The sequence below is a fragment of the Chiloscyllium punctatum genome, chromosome 11 (assembly GCF_047496795.1).
Source record: "Chiloscyllium punctatum isolate Juve2018m chromosome 11, sChiPun1.3, whole genome shotgun sequence".
Lineage (NCBI taxonomy): Eukaryota > Metazoa > Chordata > Chondrichthyes > Orectolobiformes > Hemiscylliidae > Chiloscyllium > Chiloscyllium punctatum.
Genome location: NC_092749.1, coordinates 4,127,551 through 4,151,187, shown reverse-complemented (window position 1 = coordinate 4,151,187; position 23,637 = coordinate 4,127,551). Strand labels below are relative to the sequence as shown.

Sequence of the window (23,637 nt, the reverse complement as noted above, 5' to 3'; positions counted from 1 at the left end):
AGCTGCTGAACCCTTGATTCTAACAAAGCCTGAACCTCATCATTGTAACAATAAGGTCCTGAACTCCATTCCAGAGCCTGAGGAGAATAAGGAATTTGCTACCACCTGGAGTGATAGAGCTGAATGGGTCTGTACTTGTTGGAGTTGAGAAAGATGAAGGGGAATCTTATTGAAACTTAGAGAATACTGAGAGGCCTGGATACAGTGGATGTGGAAAAAATGTTTCCATAAGAAGGAGAGACTAGGACCCGAGGGCACAGTCTCAGAGTGAAGAGATGACCCCTTGGAACAGAGATGAGGAGAACTTTCTTCAGCCAGAGGGTGGAGAATCTGAGGAGCTCATTGCTGCAGAGGGCTGTGGAGACCATGTTATTGAGCGTATTTAAGACAGAGAGAGATAGGGGATCAAGGGCTACAGGGAGAAGGTGGGAAAGTAGGGGGTTAAGAAACACATCAGCCATGATCAAATATCAGAGTGGACCCGATAGGTCAAATGGTAAACCATGGAACGTCCAGGATGTTTTTTTCTTTCAGAGCGTAGTGAATCTGTGAAATTCTTTCCTACAGAAGGCTAGGTTGTTAAGTATATTCAGGGCTGCAATAGATTTTTAATCAAGAAGGGAACCAAGGGTATGAGCAAAACAAAAACAGAAAATACTGGAACATCTGGCAGCATCTGTGGACAGAAATTAGAGTTAGAGTCTCGGGTGCAGTGATCCTTCCTCAGAACTCTTGGTCTGGGCCTGAAACATTAACTCTGATTTCTCTCCACAGACACTGCCAGATCTGCTGAGCTTTTGCAGCAATTTGTGTTTTTGTTTCAGGTTGACAGCGTCTGCAGTACTCTTGGTTTTGATACATGGAAAAGGCGGGGAAGTGGAGTTGAGGGTTATCATATCAAACATGATCAGACTCGATGGGCTGAAGGGTCTCATTGTGTGCTTTGTCTTATGGTCAAGTGCTTAACAATAAGTCTGTTTGAAATTGAATTTAAAGGAAAGCGCCTTTTGGAATTTCTTGCAGGTATGATCTGAGGATTCGTTTCCTTCCTAAAGATGTAATGGAGAGTTTTAAACAAGACCGAACAACTCTGTTGTGTTACTATCAACAGGTAAGTGAGTGTCCCTCTGTGTGTCTCTCACCTGCATCACAGATAAATGGGCACACCATACTGCAACCTAAATATTCCGGAGGATGTGAAAAGGACAGGCAGGAAGGAAGGAATGGTGGGTTGGATTGTGATAGAAGAAGTACAATCACAAGAAATTATCTTGGATTGAAACATGGGTAAAGGCAGAAAATAAAATGGGAAGGAAGACACTGATGGGAATAATCTGTAGGCCCCTAACAGGATTGGTGTCATGGAGTCGAGAAGGACAACAGAAGTAGATACTTGGGAACATGACCCCCTGCAAGTTCCCCTCCAAGCCACTCAGCATCCAGACTTGGAAATATATTGCTGTTCCTTCAGTGTCACTGGGTACAAATCCTGCAACTCATGGCATTATCTGTCAATCTATAGCACATAGACTGCAGCAGTTCAAGAAGGCAGCTCCCCCCCCCCCCCCCCACCTTCACAAGGGACAGGCAATAAATACTGACCTAGGCAACAATGCCCACATCCTACAAATGAATACATTAAACAAAACTGAGGATAAATCAAGAGATGACCCCACCCCCCCCCCCATCACCAAACCATCATCTCCCAGACCATACAGAACCACATCACCTCAGGAGATCTCCCACCCACAGGTTCCAACCTCATAGTCCGGGAACCCCGCACTGCCCGGTTCTACCTCCTTCCCAAGATCCACAAGCCTGACCACCCTGGCCGACCCATTGCCTCAGCATGCTCCTGCCCCACTGAACTCATCCCTACCTACCTCAACACTGTCCTATCCCCCCTAGTCCAGGAACTCCCCACATACGTTCAAGACACCACCCACGCCCTCCACCTCCTCCAAGACTTCCGTTTCCCCGGCCCCCAACGCCTTATCTTCACCATGGATATCCAATCCCTCTACACCTCCATCTGCCATGACCAGGGCCTCCAAGCCCTCCGTTTTTTCCTCTCCCGACGTCCCCAACTGTACCCTTCCACCGACACTCTCATTCGTTTGGCCAAACTGGTCCTCACCCTTAACAATTTCTCCTTTGAATCCTCCCACTTCCTCCAGACCAAAGGGGTAGCCATGGGCACACGTATGGGCCCCAGCTATGACTTTGTTGGCTACATAGAGCAGTTGATCTTCCGTAATTACACCAGCACCACTCCCCACCTCTTCCTCTGCTACATTGATGATTGCATTGGCGCCACCTCGTGCTCCTGCGAGGTGGTTGAGCAATTCATCAACTTCACCAACACATTCCACCCTGACCTTAAATTTACCTGGACCATCTCTGACACCTCCCTCCCCTTCCTGGACCTCTCCGTCTCCATTAATGATGATCGAATTGACACTGACATTTTTTACAAACCCACCGACTCCCACAGCTACCTGGATTACACCTCTTCCCACCCTACCTCTTGCAAAAATGTCATCCCGTATTCCCAATTCCTCCATCTCTGCTGTATCTGCTCCCAGGAGGACCAGTTCCACCATAGAACACACCAGATGGCCTCCTTCTTTAGTGACCGCAATTTCCCTTCCCACGTGGTTAAAGATGCCCTCCAATGCATCTCGTCTACATCCCGCACCTCCGCCCTCAGACCCCACCCCTCCAACTGTAAAAAGGACAGAACGCCCCTGGTGCTCACCTTCCACCCTACCAACCTTTGCATAAACCAAATCATCCGCTGACATTTCCGCCACCTCCAAACAGACCTCACCACCAGGGATATATTTCCCTCCCCACCCCTTTCCGCTTTCCACAAAGACCGTTCCCTCCGTGACTACCTGGTCAGGTCCACGCCCCCCCCTACAACCCACCCTCCCATCCTGGCACTTTCCCCTGCCACCGCAGGAACTGTAAAACCTGTGCCCACACCTTCTCCCTCACCTCTATCCAAGGCCCTAAAGGAGCCTTCCACATCCATCAAAGTTTTACTTGCACATCCACTAATATCATTTATTGTATCCGTTGCTCCTGATGTGGTCTCCTCTACATTGGGGAGACTGGATGCCTCCAAGCAGAGCGCTTTCGGGAACATCTCCGGGACACCCGCACCAATCAACCAAACCGCCCTGTGGCCCAACATTTCAACTCCCCCTCCCACTCTGCCAAGGACATGGAGGTCCTGGGCCTCCTTCACCGCCGCTCCCTCGCCACCAGACGCCTGGAGGAAGAACGCCTCATTTTCCGCCTCGGAACACTTCAACCCCAGGGCATCAATGTAGACTTCAACAGTTTCCTCATTTCCCCTTTCCCCACCTCCCCCTTGTTCCAAACTTCCTGCTCAGCACCGTACCCATGACTTGTCCTACCTGCCTATCTTCTTTTCCACCTGTCCACTCCACCCTCCTCCCTGACCTATCACCTTCATCCCCTCCCCCACTCACCTATTGTACTCTATGCTACTTTCTCCCCACCCCCACCCTCCTCTAGCTTATCTCTCAACCCTTCAGGCTCTCTGCCTTTATTCCTGATGAAGGGCTTTTGCCCGAAATATCGATTTTACTGCTCCTCGGATGCTGCCTGAACTGCTGTGCTCTTCCAGCACCACTAATCCAAAAATCAAGAGATGACAAGGGAATGGAGCAAAGACAGTACATTCTTTGTGGGTAACTTTAATCTTCGTGTATGTTGGGATCAACAGATTGGTAGAGGAAGCCACAAGGAAGGCATCATAGAGTGCATCCAGTTTCCTGGCACAACATGTTGTGGTATCAGAGTCGTTTGGATCAGGTGATGTGTTATGCGGCAGGTTTGATGAATACTTTCAAAGTCCACGAGTCCCTAGGAAACAGTAAGCATCATGTAACATTCAGTTGGAGAGGGAGGAACATGGCTCAGAAAAGACTGGATCAAACTGAACTAAGGGTAATTACAAAGGGATTCTAGGAAGGGGATAGGCCAACCATGGTTAACCATGGAAATTAAGGATGCCATCAAATTGGAAGGGAAAGAGAAACATACAATGTAGCAAAGATTAGTGATAGGCCAGAGGATTGGGAAATTTTCAAAAACCAGCAAGACAACCAAAAATAAGTAAAGAGGAAGAAATCAAATTTGATAGCAAACTTGCACGTAGAATGATAGAATGTTATGTTGCAGAAGGAGGCCATTTGATCCATCATGTCTGTACCAGCTCCTGAAAGGCTACCCAGCTAGTCCCACTCTCCAGCCCAAGCTCTGTCACCCTCTAACTCTATGCCTTTCAAATACATACCCAGCTCGCTTTTAAGATGGCACCACAGTTAGGTTCTGTAGCAGAGCTCCTCTGCTTCAACTGTTCGTTTCCTTTTTCTGGTTTTCTCTTTGTCTTTCTGCAGTATTATGTTTTCAAACTTTAACTTAAATTTACCTGGAGGGGTATGCAGGGACAAAGGGCATTGTTGGTGAGTCCCAGGCCAGCCCAGTGCGGGGGGAGTGGGGTCCCAGAGCGGAGGATGGAGCGAGGGAATGGGGTCCCAGAGCGGAGGCTGGAGCGCGGGAATGGGGTCCCAGAGCGGAGGATGGAGCGAGGGAATGGGGTCCCAGAGCGGAGGCTGGAGCCTGGGAATGGGGTCCCAGAGCGGAGGCTGGAGCCTGGGAATGGGGTCCCAGAGCGGAGGCTGGAGCCTGGGAATGGGGTCCCAGAGCGGAGGCTGGAGCCTGGGAATGGGGTCCCAGAGCGGAGGCTGGAGCCTGGGAATGGGGTCCCAGAGCGGAGGCTGGAGCCTGGGAATGGGGTCCCAGAGCGGAGGCTGGAGCCTGGGAATGGGGTCCCAGAGCGGAGGCTGGAGCCTGGGAATGGGGTCCCAGAGCGGAGGCTGGAGCCTGGGAATGGGGTCCCAGAGCGGAGGCTGGAGCCTGGGAATGGGGTCCCAGAGCGGAGGCTGGAGCCTGGGAATGGGGTCCCAGAGCGGAGGCTGGAGCCTGGGAATGGGGTCCCAGAGCGGAGGCTGGAGCCTGGGAATGAGGTCCCAGAGCGGAGGCTGGAGCCTGGGAATGGGGTCCCAGAGCGGAGGCTGGAGCCTGGGAATGGGGTCCCAGAGCGGAGGCTGGAGCCTGGGAATGGGGTCCCAGAGCGGAGGCTGGAGCCTGGGAATGGGGTCCCAGAGCGGAGGCTGGAGCCTGGGAATGGGGTCCCAGAGCGGAGGCTGGAGCGCGGGAATGGGGTCCCAGAGCGGAGGCTGGAGCGCGGGAATGGGGTCCCAGAGCGGAGGCTGGAGCGCGGGAATGGGGTCCCAGAGCGGAGGCTGGAGCGCGGGAATGGGGTCCCAGAGCGGAGGCTGGAGCGCGGGAATGGGGTCCCAGAGCGGAGGCTGGAGCGCGGGAATGGGGTCCCAGAGCGGAGGCTGGAGCGCGGGAATGGGGTCCCAGAGCGGAGGCTGGAGCGCGGGAATGGGGTCCCAGAGCGGAGGCTGGAGCGCGGGAATGGGGTCCCAGAGCGGAGGCTGGAGCACGGGAATGGGGTCCCAGAGCGGAGGCTGGAGCGCGGGAATGGGGTCCCAGAGCGGAGGCTGGAGCGCGGGAATGGGGTCCCAGAGCGGAGGAATGGGGTCCCAGAGCGGAGGCTGGAGCGCGGGAATGGGGTCCCAGAGCGGAGGCTGGAGCGCGGGAATGGGCTCCTGGAGTGGAGGAGCCTGTGGCCTAGCAGTGAGGCCAGTATGATGTAAGGAGTTGGCCCTGGGCAGTCTGGAGGCTCAGTGCTGGAACAGACTTGGTGGAAAGACTAAAATTCAAGTACTTTATAACAAAACTTCTTTATTCTGTGCAGAACATTTCCTTATAAGTCTTTTAAATCTGTACCCCACATTGAAGTATCTGTCTCTCAGTAGCCAATACCTAATGTTGCACCAAATTGACGACATTACAGACTTTTCACGGTACCCGTTCCACTGCATGTGACAGGAAAGCTAATTCAGTCCAAATTCAATTTTGACAGTAATATCAAGATAGACAGCAAATGTATTTTTAAATATATAAAAAGGAAGAGAGAGGCAAAAGTGAACAGAAATTTTGAGACCGGGAAATAATAATGGGGAAGCAGGAAATGGCAGAGGAGACGAATAAATACTTTGCAACAAAGAGCGTTATTAACATTCCAAAATTACTGGATATTCAAGGGTGAAAGGAAGGATACATTCAGTAACTATCACAAGAGAAAAGATGCTTGGGAAACTAATGGGATTAAAGACCAGTAAATCCCCTGGGCCTGATGGGATGCATCGTAGAATATTAAAGGGCGAAGCTACAGTGATATGGATGCACTGGCAGCAATCTTCCTGGTGTCCTTAGATTCTAGAAAAAGCCCAGAGTATTGGAACACTGCCAATGCCTTTGAAAAAGGGAATGAGACAAAAAGCAAGTAACTCTGGGCCAGTTAGCTTTCTGTCTGTAATTGGGGAAATATTAAGTCTGTTATGATGGTTGTAATCACAGAATATTTTGAAATGCATAATATGATTGAGCAGTGTTGCGTCATGCCTGATGACTTTACTGGTATTATTTGAGGGGGTCACAAGCAAGATAGGTAAGATAATATGCAAGATAAGATGATTGAGCAGTGTTGCGTCATGCCTGATGACTTTACTGGTATTATTTGAGGGGGTCACAAGCAAGATAGGTAAGATAATATGCAAGATAAGATGATTGAGCAGTGTTGCGTCATGCCTGATGACTTTACTGGTATTATTTGAGGGGGTCACAAGCAAGATAGGTAAGATAATATGCAAGATAAGATGATTGAGCAGTGTTGCGTCATGCCTGATGACTTTACTGGTATTATTTGAGGGGGTCACAAGCAAGATAGGTAAGATAATATGCAAGATAAGATGATTGAGCAGTGTTGCGTCATGCCTGATGACTTTACTGGTATTATTTGAGGGGGTCACAAGCAAGATAGGTAAGATAATATGCAAGATAAGATGATTGAGCAGTGTTGCGTCATGCCTGATGACTTTACTGGTATTATTTGAGGGGGTCACAAGCAAGATAGGTAAGATAATATGCAAGATAAGATGATTGAGCAGTGTTGCGTCATGCCTGATGACTTTACTGGTATTATTTGAGGGGGTCACAAGCAAGATAGGTAAGATAATATGCAAGATAAGATGATTGAGCAGTGTTGCGTCATGCCTGATGACTTTACTGGTATTATTTGAGGGGGTCACAAGCAAGATAGGTAAGATAATATGCAAGATAAGATGATTGAGCAGTGTTGCGTCATGCCTGATGACTTTACTGGTATTATTTGAGGGGGTCACAAGCAAGATAGGTAAGATAATATGCAAGATAAGATGATTGAGCAGTGTTGCGTCATGCCTGATGACTTTACTGGTATTATTTGAGGGGGTCACAAGCAAGATAGGTAAGATAATATGCAAGATAAGATGATTGAGCAGTGTTGCGTCATGCCTGATGACTTTACTGGTATTATTTGAGGGGGTCACAAGCAAGATAGGTAAGATAATATGCAAGATAAGATGATTGAGCAGTGTTGCGTCATGCCTGATGACTTTACTGGTATTATTTGAGGGGGTCACAAGCAAGATAGGTAAGATAATATGCAAGATAAGATGATTGAGCAGTGTTGCGTCATGCCTGATGACTTTACTGGTATTATTTGAGGGGGTCACAAGCAAGATAGGTAAGATAATATGCAAGATAAGATGATTGAGCAGTGTTGCGTCATGCCTGATGACTTTACTGGTATTATTTGAGGGGGTCACAAGCAAGATAGGTAAGATAATATGCAAGATAAGATGATTGAGCAGTGTTGCGTCATGCCTGATGACTTTACTGGTATTATTTGAGGGGGTCACAAGCAAGATAGGTAAGATAATATGCAAGATAAGATGATTGAGCAGTGTTGCGTCATGCCTGATGACTTTACTGGTATTATTTGAGGGGGTCACAAGCAAGATAGGTAAGATAATATGCAAGATAAGATGATTGAGCAGTGTTGCGTCATGCCTGATGACTTTACTGGTATTATTTGAGGGGGTCACAAGCAAGATAGGTAAGATAATATGCAAGATAAGATGATTGAGCAGTGTTGCGTCATGCCTGATGACTTTACTGGTATTATTTGAGGGGGTCACAAGCAAGATAGGTAAGATAATATGCAAGATAAGATGATTGAGCAGTGTTGAGTCATGCCTGATGACTTTACTGGTATTATTTGAGGGGGTCACAAGCAAGATAGGTAAGATAATATGCAAGATAAGATGATTGAGCAGTGTTGCGTCATGCCTGATGACTTTACTGGTATTATTTGAGGGGGTCACAAGCAAGATAGGTAAGATAATATGCAAGATAAGATGATTGAGCAGTGTTGCGTCATGCCTGATGACTTTACTGGTATTATTTGAGGGGGTCACAAGCAAGATAGGTAAGATAATATGCAAGATAAGATGATTGAGCAGTGTTGCGTCATGCCTGATGACTTTACTGGTATTATTTGAGGGGGTCACAAGCAAGATAGGTAAGATAATATGCAAGATAAGATGATTGAGCAGTGTTGCGTCATGCCTGATGACTTTACTGGTATTATTTGAGGGGGTCACAAGCAAGATAGGTAAGATAATATGCAAGATAAGATGATTGAGCAGTGTTGCGTCATGCCTGATGACTTTACTGGTATTATTTGAGGGGGTCACAAGCAAGATAGGTAAGATAATATGCAAGATAAGATGATTGAGCAGTGTTGCGTCATGCCTGATGACTTTACTGGTATTATTTGAGGGGGTCACAAGCAAGATAGGTAAGATAATATGCAAGATAAGATGATTGAGCAGTGTTGCGTCATGCCTGATGACTTTACTGGTATTATTTGAGGGGGTCACAAGCAAGATAGGTAAGATAATATGCAAGATAAGATGATTGAGCAGTGTTGCGTCATGCCTGATGACTTTACTGGTATTATTTGAGGGGGTCACAAGCAAGATAGGTAAGATAATATGCAAGATAAGATGATTGAGCAGTGTTGCGTCATGCCTGATGACTTTACTGGTATTATTTGAGGGGGTCACAAGCAAGATAGGTAAGATAATATGCAAGATAAGATGATTGAGCAGTGTTGCGTCATGCCTGATGACTTTACTGGTATTATTTGAGGGGGTCACAAGCAAGATAGGTAACAAGAAAGCAGGGGGTGGAATAACTTAGTGTTTACAGACTGTATTTGATAAGCTACTGCACATTTGACTCCTTAATGAGACAAGACCCCATTGATGTTGGAGGGTAGCATATTAGCATACATAAAAGATTAGCTAACTAATAGACAGAGAGTTGATATAAAGGTGATGTTTTCAGGATGGCAATCTGTAAGTAATAGTGTGCCAGATGGACAGGAACATCGAAAATAGGAGTGGGAGTAGGCCTTTCGGCCCTTCAAGCCTGCTCCACCATTCACCTTAACCATGGCTGACTATCTGTCTCCCCTGTTCCTGCTTTCTCCCCATGCCCTTTGACCCCTTGGTTCTGGGAACAATACCTAATGCCTTCATGAAAACATTCCATCACCCCTGAGTGTAAAACAGGTTCTCCATTGATGAGATTCTTTCTTCAGAAAGATGTTTGAGAATGAGATTGTTTCCTGTTGGTTTGTCAGGCAGCACATTCACTAACTGTTCCTCTGCGTTTCTCTGATGGAAGCACAGAGCTGGCTTTCCTGTTTTTGGCTGCACTTCACAGCGCTCTCGAAACCTCAGCTCGTATGGAACTGAGAGGTGTGAAGGTTGGTTCACACTTGGATAGAGCTCTGCATTATATCCTTTCTGCTTTTTCTGTCATGTTAGCAGTTTCTGTTCTTGTCTTTCATTCACACGTTAGTGACCACATCCTCAGTATCACACACAGCACTGGCTGACATTACACGGCTAAGTGGCAGCTATCAGGCTTGTTACAGCAAACACTTCCATGGGATGGGGGTATCAGTGGCTGGGCCAGTATTTATTGCCCATCCCTAGTTGCCCTTGAGAAGGACGTGGTGAGTTGCCTTTGTAAACCACAGTCATAGAGTCATAGAGATGTACAGTATGGAAACAGACCCTTCGATCAACTCCTCCATGCCAACCAGATATCCTAACAGAATCTAGTCCCATTTGCCAGCCCTTGGTCTGTATCTCGCTAAACCCTTCCTATTCATATACCCATCCAAATACCTTTTAAATGTAATTGTATCAGCGTCCAACACTTCCTCTGGCAGCTCATCCCATACACACACCACCCTCTGTGTGAAAATGTTGTCCCTTCAGACCTTTTTAAGTCTTTCCCCTCTCACCCTGGACTCTAGTTCTGGACTTTGCCACCCTGGACCAAAGACCTTGTTCTATTTACCCTATCCATGCTCCTCATGATTTTGTAAACCTCTATAAGGTCACCCCTCAGCTGCCTTGATAATCGGGAAGGGAGGTCATCATTGATTAGATGTTGAACTGGTCTCTCCACATAACCACAGTGACTACAAGAGCAGATGAGAGGCTGGGAATCCTGGAGTGAGTGAGACTCCCCAAAGCTTGTCCACCACCTACAAGGCACAGTTAGGATGCCTCTACGGAGGGAATTCCAGGATTCTGACTCAGGGGCCCTAAAGGAACAATGATATATTTCCAAGTCAGGATGGGGAATGACTTGGAGTGGAACTTACAGGCGGTGGTGTTCCCATGTATCTGCTGCCCTTGTCCTTCTAATTTGGAAGTGGTCGTGGGTTTGGAAGGTGCAGTTTGAGGATCTTTGGTGAACTTCTGCAGTGCATCTTGTAGATAGTACACACTGCTGCTACTGAGCATTGGTGGTGGAGGGAGGAGATGTTTGTGGATTTTGGTGCCAGTCAAGCAACTGCTTTGTCCTGGATGGTGTCAAGCTTCTTGAGTGTTGGAGCTGCACCCATCCAGGTCAAGTGGGAGTATTCCATCACACTCCTGACTTGTACCTTGTAGATGGTGGACAGGCTTTGGGGAGTCAGGAGGGGAGTTACTTGCTGCAGTATTTCTAGCCTCTGGCCTGCTCTCGTACCCACTTGGTTTATGACCAGTTTCTGGTCAATGGTAACCCCCAGGATGTCAATAGCGGGGGATTTAGCAATGGTACTGTCTTATCAGCCCAAGCCTGGATGTTGTCCAGATCTTGGGACATTTGAACTGATAGAATGAGCACAGAAAGAAGCCATTCAGCCCAACAAGTCTGCGTCTACCCTCTGAAGAGCATCCCACCCATACCATTCATCACCTGCTGGGTAACAGCACTTAATTAAAGCACACAAATCAGCCCTCAGCAAATGCTGCCTGAACTGCTGTGCTCTTCCAGCACCACTAATCCAGAATCTGGTTTCTAGCATCTGCAGTCTGCAAAGACAGCCCAATAATTCTCACACTGAAAACATCCAACATTTTCGTGGAGCAGTCTTCCGACCTTTACTCTCCTATTTTGGTTGACCTGGTGCTTTCAGGGTTCTCGAGCCCTCCAGTGTCCATTCCTGTTGATCGGATCACAGAGAGTCTCATTTGCTGACATTGTCTCAACAGGTACGCAGTGACTACATGCAGGAAGTTGCTGCTCAAGTCGATCAGGACATAGCCATGAAGTTGGGCTGCCTAGAGATCAGGTAAGGCTCCCTCTGTATGACATGGAGCAATGTGCTGGCCTCCAGCTCATCCTCCGTATCCACCTGAAGCCAATGGGAAGCTCAGGCAACAGGGAGAGCTCCTTTGTCTGTATCCCGTACTTGGGGGTTCCCAACCTGATAACAGAATTGGACAGAGAACAATAACTATCTCTAAGCCACATTTTAATCCTCAACGTGTTGGCTCGAGATTTGAGATCATTCTCTTTCTCTTCTTCTGCGGGTTCACTCAGCTTCCCACCAGCTTCACATTTGGAGAAACGAGGCCCGAAGCTGATGGGAACTGAGCCTTTGGGATCCAGGTCTTATTGTCTCAATCAGCTAGAAACTGGCCTGTGTTAAACATCACCTCCACAGTCATGCAAAAAGCATTGGTTGCTAATTAAAAATGAGGAAAAAAAAGCTGGAGGATCTTCTATGAGGAAGTTGGACAGATATTGGTGAAATAATAACTAGAATTGTAAGCACGACTGATGGTAGTCTGGAGGGAAGCTCTGCAGGGAAACTGCTTGTTATCACTGAGGTGATGGCTACTCTGTGAATTCACAACATTTGTTAGCCCCCATGCCATCTCTCCAATTCCACTGCATGTTGCCTGATGGGACAGTAAGGCATTGCGAGCTCACTGGTGAACAGGCAGCTCACCTTCCTGTGATGGCCTTGCTCAATTTCCTACAGCCTGCAGCATTAGCACCAAAATAAAACGTATCTCAGTCTGCAGCTTCACTCTCTGAAGATGAAAACATCGTCGCGTTCACGCTGAAAATGTTACTGCATTTTTGGCAGCAATCTTCAGCTCATGACTAGGAGATGTCAGCTTCAGACGGTAACCAAGCTTTAATTCAGCAACAATCACAGTTCATCAGGTCAAATTAACACCATCAATAAATTATTCAAACTGGAACTCCACTCCCATCCCCCCCGTCCCACCCCCCGTCCCCCCTGTGCCCTGTGTTACTGTGTCTCGACTGATGTTACTCCAGCTCCTTCACGCTGTCTCTCAGTAACCCCCCTCTCCTTCACACTGTTGGAATCGGTCCACAGTTTCATGTGAATTTCTAACCTTGTAGTGTTGAAGTTTTGAATAAAGGTTTTCTGTTTTTACTGTCTGTTCTCAGGAGATTTTATAAGGACATGCCCCCGAAGGCGCTGGAGAAGAAATCCAATTTTGAGTTGTTGGAGTAAGTGTGGGTCTGTTGGGATTTTGGTTTGAACATTCTGTTCAGACAACCAGGGGATTGAGGAGGGGCTCACTGGGGATCTGCCCGCGTTTCTGATCTCGCGAGCTGGTCTTGGAGAAGAGGTGATTTGGAAGTCCAATCCAGATCCCAATTGCATTGAACTCGTACAATGTTTTCTTGATGTTCCTTTCCGCAGAATGTAACTCCCTCGTGTATAACAGGGACTCCATCCAAGTCTGGGTCCTCATCCAGATGTGACAGGGTCTCCTGTGAATGCTCTGTCTGTTCCGTTGAGTGTGTAAAGGACGATGCAGCCACAATATAAGCCCACACTGTCCAAAGGTTTCTTTTCTGTTACAGGAAGGAGGTTGGTCTCGATTTGTTCTTCCCAAAACAGCTGCAGGACAGTATGAAGGTAGATAACCACTTTTGCCAGGAACCTATTTGTTCCGCAATCTTGCCTCACTGTTTGTCAATGGGAGGGTTTTTTCCGATGTTAACAGGAACACACTGGGTAACTTGACGGAAAATGTTTGAGCATTAAGAGAAAGTAGAGACAGGAAACATGTCTTAGACCTCACTGGGACAGCATGCTGGAAATGAAGTTCCACGATTCTGCAGTTACCAACTAAAATTAAAGGTTTTAACAATTCTACTGTTGCCTAATTCTAAGACCCAGATTGTCAGAGAGCACAGACCAGGTTTCTCTCCCTAACAAGAGGTCCTGTTTATTACCAAGAAATAGAATCCAGTTACAGGGAAACAAAGATGAGCTGTTAACATATAATGCTCCCAGTTAAAACTAATACTGTCTTATAAACCCTCCTTTTCACACATAAACAGAGACACATAAAAACATGGGTGTTGTGGACAGCGGGAAAGACTGGAAAGACAGTTCAGAGTTCCCTGTCCACAGGGTTTTCTGAGTTGATTCTTGAGCTGCTCAGACACTGTTTCTCAATCTTCCTTCTCCAGATGCTTTCATTTATTTACAGGAGGCACCAGTTCCCTGACTGAATCACACTGACATTAGTTCCCTGAGTGATTCACACTGACACCATCTCCCTGACTGATTCACACTGACAGCAGCTCCCTGACTGATTCACACTGACACCATCTCCCTGACTGATTCACACTGACACCAGCTCCCTGACTGATTCACACTGACACCAGCTCCCTGACTGATTCACACTGACACCAGCTCCCTGACTGACTGATTCACACTGACACCAGCTCCCTGACTGACTGATTCACACTGACACCAGCTCCCTGACTGACTGATTCACACTGACACCAGTTCCCTGACTGACTGATTCACACTGACAGTGGATCCCTAATTGATTCATTAAAAGTTGCAGCTTACAGTAACAGCTGAAGGAGAAATCAGCTGACCTTCTTCAGGTTTAAAGTGTTGTTTGACTGCAGAGAACAGAGAGACCGATCTTGAGCTGGTGGAATTCTGATTCTTGATCAAACTCCCACTGTTATTTGGCTCCCTCTGAATACTCACGGCATTATTCGGAGGCAGAAGGACAGTGTTATCAAATCTGATCGCAGGTTCACAGACCAATCAGCTACATGCTACCAGTTAGGAATTGGTCATGGGAAATTCCTCATAGTGTTCAGGGATGTGTAGGTTAGGTAGGTTAGCCATGGGAAATGCAGGGTTACAGGGATCGGGTAGGGGGATGGGTCTGGCTGGGATGCTGTTGGGAAGGTTGGTGCAGACCCGTTGAGCTGAATGGCCTGTTTCCATACTGTAGGAATTCTCACTGTTCACTGCAATGCCATGTAGTCCATGCAGCACACTGTGATCCGGAGCAGTCCCGTGCAGGACACTGTGGTCCGGTGCAGTCCTGTGCAGCGCGCTATGGTCCAGTGCAGTCCCATGCAGCAAGCTGTGGTCCGGTGCAGTCCCGTGCAGTACGCTGTGGTCTGGTGCAGTCCCATGCAGGCGCGCTATGGTCCAGTGCAGTCCCATGCAGCAAGCTGCGGTCCGGTGCAGTCCCGTGCAGTACGCTGTGGTCTGGTGCAGTCCCATGCAGCACATTGTGGTCCGGTGCAGTCCTGTGCAGCACACTGTGGTCTGGTGCAGTCCCATGCAGCATGCTGTGGTCCAATGCAGTCCCATGCAGCAAGCTGTGGTCCGGTGCAGTCCTGTGCAGTCCCGTGCAGTACGCTGTGGTCTGGTGCAGTCCCGTGCAGCACACTGTGGTCTGGTGCAGTCCCATGCAGCACGCTGTGGTCCTGTGCAGTCCCATGCAGCAAGCAGTGGTCCGGTGCAGTCTCGTGCAGCACACAGTGGTCCAATGCAGTCCCATGCAGCACGTTGTGGTCAGGTGCAGGCCCGTGCAGCACACCCGTGGTCCCATGCAGCACACTGTGGTCCAGTGCAGTCCCATGCAGCACACTGTGGTCCAGTGCAGTCCCATGCAGCACACTGTGGTCCGGTGCGGTCCCGTGCAGCACACTGTGGTCCGGTGCGGTCCCGTGCAGCACACTGTGGTCCGGTGCGGTCCCGTGCAGCACGCTGTGGTCCGGTGCGGTCCCGTGCAGCACGCTGTGGTCAGGTGCAGTCCCATGCAGCCCGCTGTGGTCTGGTGCAGTCCCATGCAGCACGTTGTGGTCCAGTGCAGTCCCATGCAGCACACTCTAGGCTCGTGCAGTCCCACGCAGAATGTTGTGGTCAGGTGCAGTCCCACGCAGTACACTATGGTCTGGTGCAGTCCCATGCATCACGCTGTTGTCCGGTGCAGTCCCGTGCAGCACACCATGGTCCAGTGCAGTCCCATGCAACATTCTGTGGTCCGGTGCAGTCCCATAAAGCACACTGTGGTCCGGTGCAGTCCCGTGCAACACGCTGTGGTCCGGTGCAGTCCCGTGCAGCATGCTGTGATCTGGTGCAGTCCCGTGCAGCATGCTGTGGTCTGGTGCGGTCCCGTGCAGCATGCTGTGGTCCGGTGCAGTCCCGTGCAGCATGCTGTGGTCTGGTGCAGTCCCGTGCAGCATGCTGTGGTCTGGTGCGGTCCCGTGCAGCACGCTGTGGTCCGGTGCGGTCCCGTGCAGCACGCTGTGGTCCGGTGCAGTCCCGTGAAGCACACTGTAGTTCGGTGCAGTCCCGTGCAACACGCTGTGGTCCGGTGCAGTCCTGTGCAGCACGCTGTGGTCCGGTGCGGTCCCGTGCAGCACGCTGTGGTCTGGTGCAGTCCCGTGCAGCACGCAGTGGTCTGGTGCAGACCCGTGCAGCATGCTGTGGTACGGTGCAGACCCGTGCAGCATGCTGTGGTACGGTGCAGTCCCGTGCAGCATGCTGAGGTCCAGTGCAGTCCCGTGCAGCACACTCTGGGCCTGGGCAGTCCCATGCAGCACGTTGTGGTCAGGTGCAGTCCCACGCAGCACACTATGGTCTGGTGCAGTCCCGTGCAGCACGCTGTGGTCCGGTGCGGTCCCGTGCAGCATGCTGTGGTCCGGTGTAGTTCCGTGCAACACTCCATGGTCCGGTGCAGTCCCATGCAGCACGTTGTGGTCCGGTGCAGTCCCATGAAGCACACTGTGGTCCCGTGCAGTCCCATGTCGCATGCTGTGGTCCGGTGCAGTCCCATGAAGCACTGTGGTCTGGTGCAGTACCGTGCAGCATGCTGTGGTCTGGTGCAGTCTCACGCAGCACGCTGTGGTCCGGTGCATTCCTGTGCAGCATGCTGTGGTCCGGTGTAGTTCCGTGCAACACGCCGTGGTCCGGTGCAGTCCCGTGCAGCACGATGTGGTCCGGTGCAGTCCCATGAAGCACGCTGTGGTCCGGTGCAGTCCCATGCAGCACACCGTGGTCCGGTGCAGTCCCGTGCAGCACACCGTGGTCCGGTGCAGTCCCATGTAGCACACCGTGGTCCGGTGCAGTCCCATGCAGCACGCTGTGGTCCGGTGCAGTCCCGTGCAGCACGCTGTGGTCCGGTGCAGTCCCGTGCAGCACGCTGAGGTCCAGTGCAGTCCCGTGCAGCACGCTGTGGTACAGTGCAGTCCCGTGCATCACGCTGTGGTCCAGTGCAGTCCCACGCAGCACACTATGGTGCCATGCAGCACACTGTGGTTCGGTGCAGTCCCATGAAGCACTCTGTGGTCCGGTGCAGTCCCGTGCAGCACGCTGTGTCCTGGTGCAGTCCAGTGCAGCTCGCTGTGGTCCGCTGCAGTCCCATGCAGCACGTTGTGGTCCGGTGCAGTCCCGTGCATCATGCTGTAGTCCGGTGCAGTCCCGAGCATTATGCTGTCGTCCAGTGCAGTCCCGTGTATCACATTGTGGTCTGGTGCAGTCCCGTGCATCACGCTGTGGTCCGATGCAGTCCCGTGCAGCACACTGTGGTCCTGTGCAGTACCATGCAGCACACTGTAGTCCCATGCAGCACACCGTGGTCTGGAGCAGTCCCGTGTAGCATGCTGTGGTCCGGTGCAGTCCCATGCAGCACACTGTGGTCCGGTACATTCCCGTACAGCACGCTGTGGTCCGGTACATTCCCGTACAGCACGCTGTGGTCCGGTGCAGTCCATGCAGCACGCTGTGGTCCGGTGCAGTCCCGTGCAGCACGCTGTTGTCCGGTGCAGTCCCGTGCAGCACACTGTTGTCCGGTGCAGTCCCGTGCAGCACACTGTGGTCCCGTGCAGCCCATGCAGCATGCTGTGGTCCGGTGCAGTCCCGTGCAGCATGCTGTTGTCCGGTGCAGTCCCGTGCAGCACGCTGTGGACCCGTGCAGCCCATGCAGCACGCTGTGGTCCGGTGCAGTCCCGTGCAGCACACTGTGGTCCGGTGCAGTCCCATGCAGCACGTTGTGGTCCGGTGCAGTCCCATGAAGCACACTGTGGTCCCGTGCAGTCCCATGTCGCATGCTGTGGTCCGGTGCAGTCCCATGAAGCACGCTGTGGTCCGGTGCAGTCCCGTGCAGCACACCGTGGTCCGGTGCAGTCCCGTGCAGCACACCGTGGTCCGGTGCAGTCCCATGTAGCACACTGTGGTCCGGTGCAGTCCCGTGCAGCACGCTGTGGTCCGGTGCAGTCCCGTGCAGCACGCTGTGGTCCGGTGCAGTCCTGTGCAGCATGCTGTGGTCCGGTGCAGTCCCGTGCAGCACGCTGAGGTCCAGTGCAGTCCCGTGCAGCACGCTGTGGTACAGTGCAGTCCCGTGCATCACGCTGTGGTCCAGTGCAGTCCCACGCAGCACACTATGGTGCCATGCAGCACACTGTGGTTCGGTGCAGTCCCATGAAGCACTCTGTGGTCCGGTGCAGTCCCGTGCAGCACGCTGTGTCCTGGTGCAGTCCAGTGCAGCTCGCTGTGGTCTGGTGCAGTCCCGTGCAGCACACTGTGGTCCCGTGCAGCCCATGCAGCATGCTGTGGTCCGGTGCAGTCCCGTGCAGCATGCTGTTGTCCGGTGCAGTCCCGTGCAGCACGCTGTGGACCCGTGCAGCCCATGCAGCACGCTGTGGTCCGGTGCAGTCCCGTGCTGCACACTGTGGTCCGGTGCAGTCCCATGCAGCACGTTGTGGTCCGGTGCAGTCCCATGAAGCACACTGTGGTCCCGTGCAGTCCCATGTCGCATGCTGTGGTCCGGTGCAGTCCCATGAAGCACTGTGGTCTGGTGCAGTACCGTGCAGCATGCTGTGGTCTGGTGCAGTCTCACGCAGCACGCTGTGGTCTGGTGCAGTCCCATGCAGCACGTTGTGGTCCGGTGCAGTCCCATGCAGCACGCTGTGGTCCGGTGCATTCCTGTGCAGCATGCTGTGGTCCGGTGTAGTTCCGTGCAACACGCCGTGGTCCGGTGCAGTCCCGTGCAGCACGATGTGGTCCGGTGCAGTCCCATGAAGCACGCTGTGGTCCGGTGCAGTCCCGTGCAGCACACCGTGGTCCGGTGCAGTCCCGTGCAGCACACCGTGGTCCGGTGCAGTCCCGTGCAGCACACCGTGGTCCGGTGCAGTCCCATGCAGCATGCTGTGGTCCGGTGCAGTCCTGTGCAGCACGCTGTGGTCCGGTGCAGTCCTGTGCAGCACGCTGAGGTCCGGTGCAGTCCCGTGCAGCACGCTGAGGTCCAGTGCAGTCCCGTGCAGCACGCTGTGGTACAGTGCAGTCCCGTGCATCACGCTGTGGTCCAGTGCAGTCCCACGCAGCACACTATGGTGCCATGCAGCACACTGTGGTTCGGTGCAGTCCCATGAAGCACTCTGTGGTCCGGTGCAGTCCCGTGCAGCACGCTGTGTCCTGGTGCAGTCCAGTGCAGCTCGCTGTGGTGCGCTGCAGTCCCATGCAGCACGTTGTGGTCCGGTGCAGTCCTGTGCATCATGCTGTAGTCCGGTGCAGTCCCGAGCATTATGCTGTCGTCCAGTGCAGTCCCGTGTATCACATTGTGGTCTGGTGCAGTCCCGTGCATCACGCTGTGGTCCGATGCAGTCCCGTGCAGCACACTGTGGTCCTGTGCAGTACCATGCAGCACACTGTGGTCCCATGCAGCACACCGTGGTCTGGAGCAGTCCCGTGTAGCATGCTGTGGTCCGGTGCAGTCCCATGCAGCACACTGTGGTCCGGTACATTCCCGTACAGCACGCTGTGGTCCGGTGCAGTCCCGTGCAGCACGCTGTGGTCCCGTTCAGCCCATGCAGCACGCTGTGGTCCGGTGCAGTCCCGTGCAGCACGCTGTGGTCCGGTGCAGTCCCGTGCAGCACACTGTGGTCCCGTGCAGCCCATGCAGCATGCTGTGGTCCGGTGCAGTCCCGTGCAGCATGCTGTTGTCCGGTCCAGACCCGTGCAGCACGCTGTGGACCCGTGCAGCCCATGCAGCACGCTGTGGTCCGGTGCAGTCCCGTGCAGCACATTGTGGTCCGGTGCAGTCCCGTGCAGCACGCTGTGGTCCGGTGCAGTCCCGTGCAGCACACTGTAGTCCGGTGCAGTCCCGTGCAGCACACTGTGGTCCTGTGCAGTACCATGCAGCACACTGTGGTCCCATGCAGCACACCGTGGTCTGGAGCAGTCCCGTGTAGCATGCTGTGGTCCGGTGCAGTCCCATGCAGCACACTGTGGTCCGGTACATTCCCGTATAGCACGCTGTGGTCCGATGCAGTCCCGTGCAGCACGCTGTGGTCCCGTGCAGCCCATGCAGCACGCTGTGGTCCGGTGCAGTCCCGTGCAGCACGCTGTGGTCCGGTGCAGTCCCGTGCAGCACACTGTGGTCCCGTGCAGCCCATGCAGCATGCTGTGGTCCGGTGCAGTCCCGTGCAGCACGCTGTGGTCTGGTGCAGTCCCGTGCAGCACACTGTAGTCCGATGCAGTCCCGTGCAGCACACTGTGGTCCTGTGCAGTACCATGCAGCACACTGTGGTCCCATGCAGCACACCGTGGTCTGGAGCAGTCCCGTGTAGCATGCTGTGGTCCGGTGCAGTCCCATGCAGCACACTGTGGTCCCGTGCAGCCCATGCAGCACGCTGTGGTCCGGTGCAGTCCCGTGCAGCACGCTGTGGTCCGGTGCAGTCCCGTGCAGCACACTGTGGTCCCGTGCAGCCCATGCAGCATGCTGTGGTCCGGTGCAGTCCCGTGCAGCATGCTGTTGTCCGGTGCAGTCCCGTGCAGCACGCTGTGGACCCGTGCAGCCCATGCAGCACGCTGTGGTCCGGTGCAGTCCCGTGCAGCACACTGTGGTCCGGTGCAGTCCCGTGCAGCACGCTGTGGTCCGGTGCAGTCCCGTGCAGCACACTGTGGTCTGGTGCAGTCCCGTGCAGCACGCTGTGGTCTGGTGCAGTCCCGTGCAGCACACTGTAGTCCGGTGCAGTCCCGTGCAGCACGCTGTGGTCCGGTGCAGTCCCATGCAGCATGCTAAGGTCCCATGCAGCACACTGTGGTCCGGTGCAGTCCCGTGCAGCACGCTGTGGTCCGATGCAGTCCGTTGCAGCATGCAGTGGTCCAGTGCAGTCCCATGCAGCACACTGTGGTCCGCTGCAGTCCCAAGCAGCACACTGTGGTCTGGTGCAGTCCCATGCAGCAGGCTGTGGTCCGGTGCAGTCCCGTGCAGCACGTTCTGTTCCGGTGCAGTCCTGTGCAGCACGCTGTGGTCCGATGCAGTCCCATGCAGCGCACTGTGGTCCCAGCAGCACGCTGTGGTTCGGTGCAATCCCATGCAGCATGCTGTGTTCCGGTGCAGTCCCATGCAGCACACTGTGGTCTGGTGCAGTCCCGTGCAGCGCACTGTGGTCCAGTGCAGTCCCGTGCAGCATGCTGTGGTCCGGTGCAGTCCCATGCAGCACACTGTGGTCTGGTGCAGTCCCGTGCAGCGCACTGTGGTCCAGTGCAGTCCCGTGCAGCGCACTGTGGTCCAGTGCAGTCCCGTGCAGCATGCTGTGGTCCCATGCAGCACACTGTGGTCCCGTGCAGTCCCGTGCAGCACGCTGTGGTCCCGTGTGGTCCTGTGCAGCACGCTGTGGTCTGGTGTAGTCCTGTGCAGCACGCTGTGGTCTGGTGCAGTCGCACGCAGCACACTGTGGTCCGGTGCAGTCCCATGCAGCATGCTGTGGTCTGGTGCAGTCCAATGCAGCACGCTGTGGTCCCATGCAGCACGCTGTGGTCCAGTGCAGTCATGTACAGCACGATATGGTCTCATGCAGCATGCTGTGGTCCGGTGTGGTCCCGTGCAGCATGCTGTTTTCTGGTGCAGTCCTGTGCAGCATGCTGTGGTCCGGTGCAGTCCTGTGCAGCACGCTGTTGTCTGGTGCAGCCCCATGCAGCATGCTGTGGTCTGGTGCAGTCCCGTGCAGCATGCTGTTGTCTGGTGCAGTCCTGTGCAGCATGCTGTGGTCCGGTGCAGTCCTGTGCAGCATGCTGTTGTCTGGTGCAGTCCCATGCAGCATGCTGTGGTCTGGTGCAGTCCAATGCAGCATGCTGTGGTCCTGTGCAGTCCCGTGCAGCATGCTGTGGTCCGGTGCGGTCCTGTGCAGTCCCGTGCAGCATGCTGTGGTCCCGTGCAGCACCCTGTGGTCCCGTCCAGTCCCATGCTGCACGCTGTGCAATAAATTGTGCCCCGGAAGTACTAGCTGCTCTATTTCAAACTGAGGTTATGAACCTGCGCGGGGTGGCGATGTCTTTGCTTTCCATCTTCTCCCTGAGAGGGAAGCCTCTAAACTGTGGCACTCCTCAAGTGCAGCGAGGAGCAGTGTACACTGAGCAAAAACTGGCGCCGCAAAACATGGGGAAACCCCCCCATTCCTTTCAGTTGTTCTAGTGACAGTTCGGGCATGCTGTTTTGAGTTTGAATGTCTGATTGGAATGCTGCCAGACAGCAGCTTGATGAATGAGCTGCTGAAAGCAGGAACCATCTCATGCTGTCTGTTTGTTCCTACCCACAGGCCAAGCATCTGCGTAAGCTTATCCAGCAGAACTTCCTGCAGTTTAGCCAGCTCAAGGAAGATGAATGCATCTCCAAGTTTTTTGAAATCCTCCGCACTGTCACCAATTTTGAGCAAGAACATTATAAATGTGAACTGGGTGTAAGTCTATTCAGAAGTTGGTAATTATTACTCTGTGACTGTTTGTCTTAAAACAAAACCTCCCTTTGTGACGCTGCGTTGTGGAAACGCAAGGAATTTTCAATTGTTATTATTCTGATAAATGTGACTGCATTCACCTTTTTAAACAAAAAAAAAACTTCTGAACCTAGTTTCCCTCAACTCCTCGGCCATCAGTGTTCACTCGGTATTCACTGAACCTTCTGACTCAGTTGGTGATGCTCCATTGGGGAACAGAGTTTCACTGAGCAGGAGAAAGTGAGGGCTGCAGCTGCTGGAGATCCGAGTTCAGAGTGTGGCACTGGAAAAACACATCCGGTCAGGCAGCATCCAAGGAGCAGGAGATTTGATGTTCTAGGCATAAGCCCTTTGTCAGGACTGAGACCGTGAGCCAAGGGGGTGGTGAGATAAATGGGAGCGGGGTGGGGCTGAGGGTCTTCCACCCCCACACACCCTCAAACCCTCATTGACTTGACAGCCTCCCTTACTGTGACAATAGACACCGAGACAGTGATCTGTAAGGCTTTGAAAAAAATCATCATTCTATTCGGTTTGTTAAACTCCTCACAAAGACAGTTTAACCAATCCATGGTAGGGCAGCATCGTGAGATCCAATCTAATGGATCTGAGTGACATTTCATTGGAAAATCAAACCCATCTCAGCAACTGGACTCACTCCAGTTCAGGAGTACTTCCCTCGTCTCTCTCTCTCTCTATCTCCTTCTCTCTAATCCTTTCCCCCTCTCCCCATACTGTGTCTGCCTTTTCTCTCTCCTACCCCTATCCCTCTCTATCTCTTTTCTCTCTCTAATTGACCACCCTTCCCTCTTTCTAACCACCTGCCTCTCTCTCTCTTTCTCTCTCTCTGACCTCCTCTGTCTGTCTGTCTGTCTGTCTCTCTCCATACCACCCTCACTCCTTTTCCCCCTCTCTCCCGTTCCTCTCTCCCACACACCCTCTCACACTCTCTCACTATGTTTCCTGGGAGATGTTTGGAATATGAGAAGACATTTAATCTGTAAAATGCCTTCTCAATGTGAGCTCTACTGTTTCTGTCCTTTCTTCACATTCTCTCTATCCGCCTCTGCCCTCTCACCCTCTCCTTCTTTCTGAGAGATCTCTTTTCACTTTCTGCTCATTTCTTGCTGTCTCCTTCTCCCAATTTCTTCCATTTCTCCTTCTATTTCACTCTCTCTCACTGTCTGTCTCTCTCTCTCT

At 52.4% G+C, this 23,637-nt stretch overlaps 1 protein-coding gene across 4 annotated transcripts in view; it reads left to right on the top strand.

The window, feature by feature from the left end:
- LOC140482684 (protein-tyrosine kinase 2-beta-like) overlaps window positions 1-23,637 on the top strand; it is a 202,156-nt gene that overhangs the window by 66,097 nt on the left and 112,422 nt on the right. For all 4 annotated transcript variants that reach the window (XM_072580197.1, XM_072580200.1, XM_072580199.1 and 1 more), the window contains exons 4-8: window positions 1,024-1,111; window positions 11,616-11,695; window positions 12,832-12,894; window positions 13,255-13,309; window positions 22,261-22,401. In XM_072580197.1, the coding sequence (XP_072436298.1) occupies window positions 1,024-1,111; window positions 11,616-11,695; window positions 12,832-12,894; window positions 13,255-13,309; window positions 22,261-22,401 (427 nt within the window). The remainder of the gene's footprint in view (window positions 1-1,023; window positions 1,112-11,615; window positions 11,696-12,831; window positions 12,895-13,254; window positions 13,310-22,260; window positions 22,402-23,637) is intronic.